The sequence below is a fragment of the Passer domesticus genome, unplaced genomic scaffold, assembly GCF_036417665.1.
Source record: "Passer domesticus isolate bPasDom1 unplaced genomic scaffold, bPasDom1.hap1 HAP1_SCAFFOLD_128, whole genome shotgun sequence".
NCBI lineage: Eukaryota > Metazoa > Chordata > Aves > Passeriformes > Passeridae > Passer > Passer domesticus.
Genome location: NW_026989920.1, coordinates 45,818 through 60,062, shown reverse-complemented (window position 1 = coordinate 60,062; position 14,245 = coordinate 45,818). Strand labels below are relative to the sequence as shown.

General features: G+C 56.5%; 1 protein-coding gene across 1 annotated transcript; it reads right to left on the bottom strand.

Moving 5' to 3' along the window:
* Positions 1 to 48: 48 nt before the first annotated feature.
* Positions 49 to 14,191, bottom strand: GTF2H4 (general transcription factor IIH subunit 4). Its single transcript, XM_064406057.1, is given in 16 exon segments — positions 49 to 239; positions 361 to 485; positions 1,244 to 1,322; positions 2,259 to 2,306; positions 2,950 to 3,080; positions 4,866 to 5,034; positions 5,813 to 5,896; positions 6,552 to 6,620; positions 7,199 to 7,307; positions 8,132 to 8,220; positions 8,316 to 8,412; positions 9,810 to 9,892; positions 9,894 to 9,942; positions 10,782 to 10,886; positions 12,286 to 12,411; positions 14,133 to 14,191. Coding segments are annotated over 15 exon segments (1,404 nt in total). The 5' UTR covers positions 12,405 to 12,411; positions 14,133 to 14,191; the 3' UTR covers positions 49 to 191.
* Between the last annotated feature and the right edge of the window lie 54 nt (positions 14,192 to 14,245).

Genomic DNA, 14,245 nt, shown 5'->3' with positions numbered 1-14,245 from the left:
CCGAACTCAGTGAATTTGTAGGTTTTGGGGTTTTTGGGCTCAGCCGTTGTGCTTCTGGCGCTTCCAGAAGCGTTTCACGTTGGGATGGCCTAGTAACCCCAAATCTGAAGATTTTGGACCCCAAACTCTGGGATTTCAGGGATTTTAGGATCCCAGACTCCGGGATTTTGGGTGTTTTGGGGTTTTTGGGGTCAGCCGTTGTGTTTCTGCCTCTTCCAGAAGCGTTTGACGTCGGGGTGCCCCAGTAACCCCAAATTTGAAGATTTTTGCCCCCAAACTCCGGGATTTTGGGTGTTTTGGGGTTTTTGGGGTCAGCCGTTGTGTTTCTGCCGCTTCCAGAAGCGTTTGACGTCGGGGGTGGCCGGCGGGGGTGACGACCATCAGGCGCCGCGCGGGGTTCTCGAACACCAGCACCCCCAGGGCCCGGGCGTGGTCCCGCAGCACCTCGAAATCCACCTGGGACAGGAACTGGTTGTACAGCACACCTGGGGGAGGGGACAGCCTTGGGGACACCGCCGGGGTGGCACTGCCGCCTGCGGTGTCACCTCCCACCGCGGGGACACCGCCAGGATTGGCATTTTGCTTTGGGGACATCCCCAGGGTGGCACCTCCCACCTTGGGGACATGGTCTGTGGGGTCACCTCCCTCCTTGTGGTGTCACCTCTCCCTTGGGGACACCCTCAGGATCCTCATTTCCCCATGGGGACATCCCCAGGGTGGCACCTTCTCCCTTGTGGTGTCACCTCCCACCTGGGGGACATCTCCAGGGGGGCATCTCCCTCCGTGTGGCATCACCTCGACACTCTGGTGTCACCTCCCCTGCTTGGGGACATCCCCAGAGTGTCACCTCCCCCTTGGGGACACCACCAGGGTGTCACCTCTCCCTTGGGAAATGGCCTCTGGTGTCACCTCCCTCCTCGTGGTGTCACCTCCCTCCTTGGGGACACCCTCAGGATCCTCATTTCCCCACGGGGACATCCCCAGGGTGTCACCTCCCCCTTGGGGACACTTTCAGAACCCTCTGGGGACACTCTGGGGACACTTTGGTGACACCCTGGGGGACACTTGGAGGACACCCTGGTGACACCCTGGTGACACTTTGGTGACACTTTGGGGACATTTGGGGATACCTTGGTGGCACTTTGGTGGCACTTTGGGGACACCCGGGGGACACTTTGGTGGCACTTTGGGGACACCCGGGGGACACCCTGGTGGCACTTTGGGGGCATGTGGGGACACTGACCCTCCGAGAAGCGCAGCCGGTCCCGCTCGAGCTCCCAGAGCCGGATCTGGTCCGTGATGGTCGGGGGCAGCACCGGGCTCTGGGGACAGGACAGGGACATGGGGACACCGTGGGGACACGGGGACAGGACAGGGACATGGGGACACCGTGGGGACACGGGGACAGGGACAGGGACACACAGGGGACACAGGGACACAGAGACACAGGCACAGGGACAGGACAGGGACAGGGACATGGGGACACCGTGGGGACACGGGGACAGGACAGGGACATGGGGACACGGGGACAGGGACACGGGGACAGGGGGACAGGGACATGGGGACAAGGACAGGGACACAGTGGGGACACGGGGACAGGGACACAGAGGGGACAAGGAGACAGTACGGAATCCCAGGAATGGGATTTAGGACCCCCCAAAAGATTTGGGACCCCCCCCCCCAGGGGATTTGAGACCCCCCCCCCCATAAAGGATTTGGGACCCCCAGGAAATTTGGGACTTCCCATAAAGGATTTGGGAACCGCCATAAAGGATTATGGGATCCCCAAAATGAATTTAGGATCCCCAAATTCAGGAACCCCCAATAAAGGATTTGGGACCTCCAGGGGATTTGAGACCCCCCATAAAAGATTTGGGATGCCCCCATAAAGGATTTAGGACCCCCATAAAGGATTTGGGACCTTTTGTGACCCTCCATAAAGGATTTGGGACCCTCCCCAGGGGATTTGGGACCCCCATAAAGGATTTGGGACCCCCCATAAAGGATTTGGGACCCCCCATAAAGGATTTGGGACCTCCATAAAGGATTTGGGACCCCCCCCAGGGGTTTTGGGACCCCCTATAAAGGATTTGGCACCCCCCCATAAAGGATTTGGGAGCCCCAGGGGATTTGGGACCCCCATAAAGGATTTGGGACCCCCCATAAAGGATTTGGGACCCCCTCTAAAGGATTTGGGACCCCCCCCATAAAGGATTTGGGACCCCCAGGAGATTTGGGGTCCCTCGGGGTCCCCTCACCTGTTTGGCCATCACGGGGTGGGCGCGGGTGCGCAGGAAGTGAATGATCTGTGGGGACGGGCGTCACCGGGGGGGACACCGTGTCCCCAGTGTCCCCTGTGTCCCCAATGTCCCCAGTGTCCCCTGTGTCACCCTATCCCAATGTCCCCAATGTCCCCAATGTCTCCAATATCCCAATGTCCCCAATGTCCCCAATGTCCCCAGTGTCCCCAATGTCCCCAGTGTCCCCTGTGTCCCCAATGTCCCCAGTGTCCCCTGTGTCACCCTATCCCAATGTCCCCAGTGTCCCCAATGTCCCCAGTGTTCCCTGTGTCCCCATGTCACCAATGTCCCCATATCCCTGTGTCCCCAATGTCCTCAGTGTCCTCACGTCACCAATGTCCCCATATCCCAATGCCCCTTGTGTCACCATATCCCAATGTCCCCATTGTCCCTAGTGTCCCCAATGTCCCCTGTGTCCCCATGTCCCCATATCCCTGTGTCCCCAATGTCCCCATTGCTGTCCTCAGTGTCCCCATTGGTGTCCCCAGTGTCCCCAGTGTCACTTGGTCAGTGGTGATGCCGTTGGCAATGGCCACCTGCATGCTGTCCCCAATGTCCCCAGTGTCCCCATTGGTGTCCCCAATGTCCCCAGTGTCCCCATTGGTGTCCCCAATGTCCCCAATGGTGTCCCCAGTGTCCCCAGTGTCACCTGGTCGGCGGTGATGCCGTTGGCGATGGCCGCCTGCACGCTGTCCCTTGTCACCTGGGCCACCACCAGGTTGGGGAAGCGGTAGAGCAGCTCCGAGAAGAGCGCGATGAGGGCCACCTGCAGCTCTGAGTCTGGGGACAGCAACGGGGACATTGGGGACACTGAGGGGACTGGGGACATTGGGGGGATTGGGGACATTGAGGGGATTGGGGACATTGAGGGGACTGGGGACACTGGGGACACTGGGGGGAATGGGGACATTGGGGACATTGGGGGGATTGGGGACACTGGGGGACTGGGGACATTGGGGGGATTGGGGACATTGAGAGGATTGGGGACATTGGGGGGATTGGGGACACTGGGGACATTGAGAGGATTGGGGACATTGGGGGGATTGGGGACATTGAGGGGACTGGGGACATTGGGGGGATTGGGGACATTGAGGGGATTGGGGACATTGAGGGGACTGGGGACACTGGGGACACTGGGGGGAATGGGGACATTGGGGACATTGAGAGGATTGGGGACACTGGGGGACTGGGGACATTGGGGGGATTGGGGACATTGAGGGGACTGGGGACATTGGGGGATTGAGGGCATTAATGGGGACATTGGGATGTTGGGGACATTGGGGCGTTGGGGACATTGGGGACATTGAGGGGATTGGGGACATTGAGGGGATTGGGGACATTGGGGGGATTGGGGACATTGAGGGGATTGGGGACATTGGGGGGATTGGGGACATTGAGGGGACTGGGGACATTGGGGGGATTGGGGACATTGAGGGGATTGGGGACATTGGGGGGATTGGGGACATTGAGGGGACTGGGGACATTGGGGGATTGAGGACATTGGGATGTTGGGGACATTGGGGCGTTGGGGACATTGGGGACATTGAGGGGATTGGGGACATTGAGGGGACTGGGGACATTGGGGGATTGGGGACATTGAGGGGTTTGGGGACATTGAGGGGATTGGGGACAGCAGGGACGTTGGGGACAGTGGTGAGGAGATGGGGACATCATTGGGGACAGCAGGGACATCGGGGGATTGGGGACATTGGGGACAGTGTGGGGACTGGGGACATTGAGACACAGAGGGACCAAAGGTGACATGGAGATTACAGATGTCCCGCAGGGTGACAGGGAGGTGGCAGAGGAATGTCCCACAGGATGACGAGGCTGTCCCCATGTCCCCAGTGTCCCCAGGGTGACAGGAGTGTCCCCATGTCCCCAGGTGTCCCAGTGTCCCCATATTCCCACTGTCCCCATGTCCCCAGTGTCCCCAGGTGTCCCCAGGTGTCACCTGTGCCCCCATGTCCCCATTGTCCCCAGGTGTCCCAGTGTCCCCGGCTGTCCCCAGGTGTCCCCATGCCCCCAGGTGTCCCCATGCCCCCAGGTGTCACCTGTATCCCCAATGTCCCCAGTGTCCCCAGTGTCCCCACCTGTCCCCATTGTCCCCATGTCCCCATTGTCCCCATTGTCCCCAGGTGTCCCAGTGTCCCCACCTGTCCCCAGTGTCCCCAGTGTCCCCCACGTCCCCATTGTCCCTATGTCCCCATGTCCCCAGTGTCCCAGTGTCCCCGGCTGTCCCCAGCTGTCCCCATGTCCCCATGTCCCCAGTGTCCCCAGTGTCCCCCATGTCCCCATTGTCCCCATGTCCCCATGTCCCCCATGTCCCCAGGTGTCACCTGTATCCCCAGGTGTCCCCACCTGTCCCCAGTGTCCCCAGTGTCCCCATGTCCCCCGGTGTCACCTGTATCCCCAATGTCCCCAGCTGTCCCCAGCTGTCCCCAGGTGTCCCCAGTGTCCCCAGCTGTCCCCATGTCCCCATGTCCCCCGGTGTCCCCACCTGTCCCCATGTCCCCATGTCCCCATGTCCCCATGTCCCCATGTCCCCGTGTCCCCCGGTGTCACCTGTGTAGGCGTAGATGCGGTAGTTGGTCTCCACCAGGATGAAGCCGTGTCCGTCGGGCTCTGTCCCCGCTGTCCCCAGCCCTGTCCCCGCTGTCCCCAGCGATGTCCCCGCTGTCCCCGAGGCCAGCGCGATGGCCAGCCGGGTCGGGTAGAACCGCCGCGACTTCCGCTGGGGACAGGGACACCGTGTCCCCAGTGTCCCCAGGAGCTGTCCCCAATGTCCCCAAGGGGACAGGAGCTGTCCCCAGTGTCCCCAGGAGCTGTCCCTGGTGTCCCCAAGGGGGCCAGGAGCTGTCCCCAGTGTCCCCAAATGTCCCCAAGTGTCCCTGAATGTCCCCAAGGGGGCCAGGAGCTGTCCCCAGTGTCCCCAGGAGCTGTCCCCAGTGTCCCCAAGTGTCCCCAGGTCAGTCCTGGCACCTCCCAGTCCCTCCCAGTGTCCCCATGTCCCCTCCAGTGCCCTCCCAGTCACTCCAGTATCCCCGTGTCCCCTCCCAGTCCCTTCCAGTGTCCCCAGTGTCCCCTCAATGCCTTCCCAGTCCCTCCAGTGCCTCCAATGGCCCCAGTGTCCCCATGTCCCCTCCCAGTCCCTCCCAGTGTCCCTGTGTCCCCTCCAGTGTCCCCCATGTCCCTTCCCAGTGTCCCAGTGTCCCCTTAATGCCCTCCCAGTGTCCCCAATGTCCCAGTGTCCCCTCCCAGTATCCCCAGTGTCCCCCCGTCCCCTCCCAGTTGCTGCCAGTGTCCCCTCAATGCCTTCCCAGTCACTCCCAGTGCCTCCCAGTGTCCCCAGTGTCCCCTCATTGCTCCCCCAGTGTCCCCGTGTCCCCTCCCAGTCCCTTCCAGTGTCCCCATGTCCCCTCCCAGTGTCCCCATGTCCCCTCCCAGTTCCTCCCAGTGTACCCGTGTCCCCTCCCAGTGTCCCGGTGTCCCCTCCCAGTGCTCCCAGTTACCTTCCTCTGGAACACCAGCCCGAACTCGCGCAGGTGCTGCAGGAACGTCAGCAGCGACTCGCTCATCCCCTCCACCGAGTAGTCCTGACACCAGTTCACACCAGTTCGGACCAGTTCACACCAGTTTGGACCAGCTTGGACCAGCCTGGACCCGTGATCTCCCAGTTCAGACCCGTGACCTCCCAGTTCACTCCCAGTTGTCCCCAGTAACCACCAGAACATCCTCAGTGCTCCAGCAATGATCCTGGAACACTCCCAGTTCATCCCAGTAACCACCCAGTTCAAACCAGTAACCTCCCAGTTCATCCCAGTAACCACCCAGTTCTAACCAGTAACCTCCCAGTTCAAACCAGTAACCTCCCAGTTCATCCCAGTTCAAACCAGTAACCTTCCAGTCCATCCCAGTAACCGCCCACTCCATCCCAGTAACCTCCCAGTTCAAACCAGTAACCTCCCAGTTCATCCCAGTTCCCCCAATCCTCTCCCAGTTTATCCCAATCCCCTCCCAGTCCATCCAGTTCATCCCAATCCTCTCCCAGTCCCTCCCAGTCCATCCCAGTGCCCTCCCAATCCCCTCCCAGTCCCTCCAGTTCATCCCAGTCCTTCCCAATCCCCTCCCAGTTCCATCCCAGTTCCCTCCCAGTTCATCCCAGTGCCCCCCAGTCCCTCCCAGTCCGTCCCAGTTCCATCCCAGTCCCCCCCAGTCCCCTCCCAGTCCCTCCCAGTGCTCCCAGTCCACCTTGCCCAGGGTGGAGAAGCTCAGCTGGAACAGGAAGGACAAAATCTCCACCAGGTCCATCCCCCGCGCCTGGGGGGGCACAGGGGGGGTTTGGGGGGGGGCAGCATTTTTGGGGACCCCCCCAACAAATTTTGGGATTTTTGGGACCACCCCCAAATTTTGGGAACTCCCCCCAGTTTGGGGAAAAAACTCAAATTTGGGAAAAACCCCAAGTTTTTAAGGAACTCCCCCAAATTCTAGGGACCCCCCAGATTTTGGAACCCCCTCCAAATTTGGGGGACCCCCCCCAGATTTTGGGGACCCTCCTCGATTTTGGGACCCCCCCTCAAAATCCCACAATGAAGCTCCAAAACTCTGGCGGGGTCACCCTGAGCCATTTTTTGGGGCAAATCCCAAAGTTTTTTGGAAACCCTAAAAATTCTAGGGCTTTTAAGGACCCCCCCCCCGATATTTTGGGGACCCTCCCGAGTTTCAGACCCCCCCCCCCCAAATTTTGGGATTTCCCCCCCAGCACCTCCGGATGACAAAACCCCCAAACCCAGGTGTCGTTTTTGAGGTGAATTCGGGGTTTTTTGGGGACCCCACAAGTTTTGGGGGTTTTGGGGCTCCCCGAAGGCGAATTTTGGGGCATTTTGGGGCTCCCTGACCTCGGCGCCCCGCAGGTACTGCAGGATGAAGAACCAGAGCTGGGCGGGGGTGTCGAGCAGCAGGAACTGGAACCCGGCCGAGGTGATGCAGGGGGGCTCGCCCCCCTCGCTGGGGACCCCAAAAAATCGGGGAGGGGGCGTCAGGAAACCCCCAAAATCCACAGGAACCACCCCAAATTCACAGCACCCCAAAATTCCACTGAATCGGCCCAAAATTCTCCCCAAAATCCCGCCTAAAATCCAACTAAATTGGTCCAAAATCCTCCCCAAAATCCCCTGGAAAAATCCATCTAAATAAGCCCAAAATTCTCCCCTAAATCCCCCTCAAATCTAAAAAAATCAGCCCCAAATCTTCCCCAAAATCCCCCTCAAAATCCATCTAAATTGGCCCAAAATCCTCCCCAAAATCCTCAATTCCCCTCACTGGTGACCCCAAAATTGGGGAGGGGGCCCAAATCCCCTCCAGGACCCCCAAAATTCCTCCCAAAACTGTGAAATCCTCTCAGGACTCCCTCAAACCCCTCAAAATTTTCCCTAAACCCCCTCAGGATGTCCCAAATCCCAAAAATTTTCCCCAAATGCCCCAAAATCCCCCAAATCTCTTCATGAGCCCGGCCTGCACCAGCAGCTGCGCCAGGTCCCAAAATTCTCCTCAAAACTCCCCCAAAACCTCTCAAATCCCCTCAAATCCCTCCAAATTCTCCTTAAACCCTCCAGAACCCCCCAAAATGCCCCAAAATTGCCCCAAAATTCCCCCAAACCTCTTCATGAGCCCGGCCTGCACCAGCAGCTGTGCCAGGTCCCAAAATTCTCCTCAAAAACTCCCCCAAAACCCCCCAAATCCTCTCAAATCCCCTCAAATCCCTCCACATTCTCCTCAAACCCTCCAGAACCCCCTAAAATTCCCAAAATTGCCCCAAAATTCCCCCAAACCTCTTCATGAGCCCGGCCTGCACCAGCAGCTGCGCCAGGTCCTGGCTGACGGCGGCGCTCGGTGATCCAACCATGAAGTGCAAAACCACCTAAAAATAAAACAAATTCAGCTTCTCTGGCACCCCAAAACCCCCCGAAATCCCACAAAATGCCCCAAAATCCCCTAAAATGCCCCAATTCCCACCTCCCAGCGCTCCTCGGCGTACTTGTCCAGCGCGGGCACGTCGCGGGCGTGCCGGTCCGGGCCCAGCGGGGCCGTGTCGTCCGACCAGGCCTTGCCCCTGCCAGGACCCCAAAATGCGGCCCCCGGGGGGGTCAGCACCCCAAAAAAAACCCCAAAAACCACCCCCCAAAACCCCAGACCCACAAAGTGCTAAAAGTGTCCCGAAATCCCCTCATAAACCCCGATTTTCTGATTGTTTGGCCCAAATTCCCACACAGGCCTCGGCCCTGGAGAACCCCTAAAATCAGCCCCCCTGAAGGGGTTTGGGCCCCAAAAACCACCCCAAAAACCACCCCCCAAAACCCCCAGACCCACAAAGTGCCAAAAGTGTCCCAAAATGCCCTCATAAACCCCGATTTTCTGATTGTTTGGCTCAAATTCCCACACAGGCCTCAGCCCTGGGGAACCCCTAAAATCAGCCCCCCTGAAGGGGTTTGGGCCCCAAAAACCACCCCAAAAAGAAAAATTGCCCCACAAAACCCCCAGAGCCACAAAGTCACAAAAGTTTCCCAAAATCCCCTCACAAACCCCAATTTTCTGATTGTTTGGCCCAAATTCCCACACAGGCCTCGGCCCTGGGAACCCCTAAAATCAGCAACACCTGAGGGGGTTTGGACCCCAAAAACCACCCCAAAACCACCCTAAAAACCCAAAAAAACACCCAAAATCCACCCTAAAGATCTCCAAAACCACCCCAAAACCCACCAGTCCCACAAAGTGTGGGAAATGCACAAGGCCCAGATTTCCTCCCCATTTTTCCCTCATTTCTGCTCCATCCTCCCCAAAATTTTCCCCATTTCTCCCCGTTCCCTCCCATTTTTGCTGCATTTCTCCCTTTTTTTCTCATTTCTCCCTCCCTCCCTGCCCCCCCATTCTCATTCATTTTCGTCCCATATTTTCCCCATTTCCCCCCACTTTTCCCCATTTGCCCTCATTCTTCCCCATTTTCCCCACACTTTTTCTTCCATTTTCCCACCATTTTTTCCTCCATTTTCCCCCCATTTTTCCCTTATTTTTCCCCCATTTCCCTCCATTTTTTCTTCATTTGCCCCCATTTTTTCTTCGTTTCTCCCCACTTCTTCTGATTTTTTTTCCTATTTCCCCCAATTTTCCCCCCATTTTTACCCTTTTTTCCCCCCGTTCCCTCCCACTTTTTCTCCTTTTCCCCTCATTCCTCTCTCCCTTCCAGTTCCCCATTTTTCCCCATTTCCCCCCACTTTTCCCCATTTACCCTCATTTCTTCCCCATTTCCCCCCATTTTCACCCCACTTTTCCTCTATTTTTCCCCTTTTTTTTCTCATTTTCCTCTACTTTTTCCTTCATTTTTTTCCCATTTTTTACTCCTTTGCCCCCATTTTTTCTCCATTTTTCCCCCATTTCTTCTGATTTTTCCCCCCCAATTTTTCTCTCATTTTTCCCCCATTTTCCCCCATTTTTTAAACGTTCCCCCCTCACCCCCCGAGCAGGGCGACGCGCAGGTTCTGTCGGAAGTTGGGGTGCAGGGCGACCCCCGGGAGCCCCCCCGGGAGGGTGTGGGGGGTGCCACAGGCGCAGCTCCAGCAGCACCTCCTGGCTCTGCTGCTGCTCCCTGGGAACAGCACCAAATCACACAAAATCACCCCAAAATCGCACGAAATCACCCTAAATCACACAAAATCACCCCAAAATCACATGAAATCACCCCGAAATCACACGAAATCACCCCAAAATCACACAAAACAGCCCAGAAATCACACAAAATCACCCCAAAATCGCACGAAATCACCCTAAATCACACAAAATCACCCCAAAATCACACAAAACAGCCCAGAAATCACACAAAATCACCCCAAAATCATCTCAAAATCACACAAAATCACCCCAAAAATCACACAGAACAGCCCAGAAATCACACAGAACAGCCCAAAAATCACACAAAATCACACAAAATAACCCCAAAATCACCCTAAAAATCACACAAAACCACACCAAGATCGCCCCAAAATCACACCAAATAACCCCAAAAACATACAAAATAGCCCAAAAATCACACAAAATCACAGAAAATCACCCCAAAATCATACACAATCACCCCAAAATCACGAAAAATCACATACAATCAGCCCAAAAATCACCCCAAATCACACAAAATAGCCACAAAAACACCCCTAAACCACGCAAAATCCCCCCAAATCCCCCCCAGAACTCTCGGAGACCCCCAAAATCCCCCCAGGACCCCCAAAGCCGCCCCCAGCCCCACCTGCTGTGCTCCTTCTCAACCCAAAAACAGCCCCCAAAACCCCAAATTTGCTCCACAGAACCTCCCAAAATCCCCCCAAATCCACCCCAGAACCCTCAGGGACCCCCAAAATCTCCCCAGGACCCCCAAATTCCCCCCCAGGACCCCCCAAACCCCCCCAGGACCCCCAAAGCCGCCCCCAGCCCCACCTGCTGTGCTCCTTCTTGACCCAGAGCCCCACGGCCGCCTGGGGCAGGGGCTGCTCCAGGAACAGCATCCGCATGATCCCGGCCTGGGCCAGGCCTGGCAGCTCCCTGGGGGGGAAATCTGGGGGGTCGGGACCCCAAAAACAGCCCCAAAACCACCCCAAAAACCCCACCCCCAAAAACCACCCAAAATCCACCAAAAACTGCCCCAAAATCCGTTAAAAACTGCTTCAAAATCCATCAAAAACGGCCCCAAATCCATCAAAAACGGCCCCAAATCCAGCCTGGGCCAGGCCTGGCAGCTCCCTGGGGGGAAATTTGGGGGGTCGGGACCCCCAAAACCACCGAAAACCACCCCAAAAACCCCACCCCAAAAAACACCCAAAAAAACCCCAAATCATCCCAAAATCCATCAAAAACGGCCCCAAATCCCCCAAAACGGCCCCAAATCCACCAGAAAAATCCCTAAATCTGGCCTGGGCCAGGCCTGGCAGCTCCCTGGGGGGGACATTTGGGGGGTCGGGACCCCCAAAACCACCGAAAACCACCCCAAAAACCCCACCCCAAAACCACCCAAAAACCCCCAAAATCCTCCCGAAATCCATCAAAAATGACCCAAAACCCACCAAAAACGGCCCCAAATCCCGGCCTGGGCACCGCCAGGCAGGTGACAAAGGATTATTTTGGGGTATTTTGGGTTAATTAAGCGTTAATTACAGTCAATTAAGGATTCATGAGCATTAATTAGCATTAATTAGGTTAACTAGCTCCACCGGAAGATAGCCAGGCAGGTGGCACAGGGTTATTTTGGGACATTTAGGGTTATTTGGTGTTAATTTGGCTTAAGTAATGGTTCTTTAGGCTCAATTAGCACTAATTAATATTAATTAGCATTAATTAGCCCCACCTGAAGACAGCCAGGCAGGTGACACAAGGTTATTTTGAAATATTTAGGGTTATTTTAGGGATACTTAGGTTTAAATTGAGTCAATTAAGGACTAATCAGAGATAATTAAGAATTAACTAATGTTAATTAGGCTAATTAGCCCCACCTGAACATGGTCAGGCAGGTGACGCAGAATTATTTTGGGATGTTTAGGGTTATTTTGGGGATATTTTGGGTCAATCTGGGTTAATTAAGTATTAATTAGGATTAGTTAAGGATTAATGAGAGTTAATTACTGTTAATTAGGTTAATTAGTCCCACCTGAAGACGGCCAGGCAGGTGGCACAGAGTTATTTTGGGATATTTAGGGTTATTTTAGGGATATTTTGGGTCAATTTGGGTTAATTAAGGGTTAAATAGGATTAGTTAAGGACTAATGGGGGTTAATTAGCATTAATTAGGTTAATTGGGCGCACCTGAAGACGGCCAGGCAGGTGACACAGGGTTATTTTGGGATATTTTAGGGATATTTTGGGTCAATTTGGGTTAATTAAGGGTTAATTAGGATTAGTTAAGGATTAACGGGGGTTAATTAGCGTTAATTAGGTTAATTGGGCGCACCTGAAGACGGCCAGGCAGGTGGCGGGGTGCCCGTAGAGCCGGTCCAGCGTGGGGGGGCTGAGCCCCCGCAGGAACTCCTGCAGGTTCTTGCACTGCAGCTGCGCCCGCGGCAGCGCCATCGCACACCTGAGTGTGTGACACACCTGTGTGACACACCTGTGTGTGTGACACACCTGTGTGTGTGACACACCTGTGTGTGTGACACACCTGTGTGACACCTGAGTGTGTGACACCTGAGTGACACCTGGGCACACCTGGGCACACACTGCAGCTGCGCCCGCGGCAGCGCCATCGCACACCTGAGTGTGTGACACACCTGTGTGACACACCTGGGCACACCTGTGTGACACCTGAGTGACCCCTGAGTGACACCTGAGTGACACCTGGGCACACACTGCAGCTGCGCCTGCGGCAGCGCCATCGCACACCTGGGCACACCTGGGCACACCTGTGTGTGTGACACACCTGTGTGACACACCTGGGCACACCTGTCAGACACCTGGGCACACACTGCAGCTGCGCCCGCGGCAGCGCCATCGCACACCTGGGGGGCACACCTGGGTGTGTGACACACCTGGGTGTGTGACACACCTGTGTGTGTGACACCTGAGTGACACCTGAGTGACAGCTGTGTCACACCTGGGCACACACTGCAGCTGCGCCCGCGGCAGCGCCATCGCACACCTGGGGGGCACACCTGTGTGACACACCTGTGTGAGACACCTGAGTGACCCCTGACACCTGGGGGTACCTGAGTGACACCTGTCAGACACCTGGGCACACAGTGCAGCTGCGCCCGCGGCAGCGCCATCACACACCTGTGTGACACACCTGTGACACACCTGAGTGACACACCTGTGTGTGTGACACACCTGTGTGTGTGACACACCTGGGCACACCTGTCAGACACCTGGGCACACAGTGCAGCTGCGCCCGCGGCAGCGCCATCGCACACCTGGGCACACCTGGGCACAGCTGAGTGACACACCTGTGTGACACACCTGGGCACACCTGGGCACACCTGTGTGACACCTGTGTGACACACCTGAGTGACACACCTGTGTGACACACCTGGGCACACCTGGGCACACCTGGGGGCACCTGGGCACACGTGAGACACCTGAGTGACACCTGGGGGCACCTGGGAGACACCTCAGTGACACCTGAGTGACAACTGGGCACAGCTGGGGGCACCTGGATTACACCTGGGCACACCTGGGACACACCTGGGCACACCTGGGCACAGCTCCCCTCATCATCCCCCAAACCCCCCAGGTGACCCCACTCCCGCCCCGCCCCCAGGCCCCCAATTAACCCCAATTACCCCAAACCCCTCAATTAACCCCAAACCCCCAGTTAACCCAAATTAACCCAAATGCTCCAATTAACCCCAAATCTCCCTAATTACCCCAGACCCACCAATTAACCTCAACCCCCCAATTAAACCAAATCAACCCCAAATCTCCAATTAACCCCAAACCCCCCAGTTAACCCAAATTAACCCAAATTACCCCAAACCCCCCAATTAACCCCAACTACCCCAAACTCCCCAATTAACCCAAATTAATCCAAACCCCCCAATTAACCCCAACCCCCCCAATTAACTCAAATTACCCCAAGTTAATCCAAACCCCCAATTAACCCCAAACTCCCCGATTAACATCAATTAACCCCAAACCCATCAATTACTCTCAATTACCCCAAACCCCCCAATTAACCCTAATTAACCCAAACCCCCCAATCAACCCCAATCACCCCACCGCCCCCGTCCCCGATTTCCCGCCCCAAACCCCCAAAATCCCCCAAATTCCCCCAAATTTCCCCCAAATTCCGCCCTCGGCACTCACCGCGCGCCGCGGCCCCAGGCCACGCCCCCTTCCCGCCGAGGCCACGCCTCCAAACCAGAGCCCCGCCCCACTTCCGCGGTCACGTGACGCTATTCCCGCCCTTTCCCGGTCGC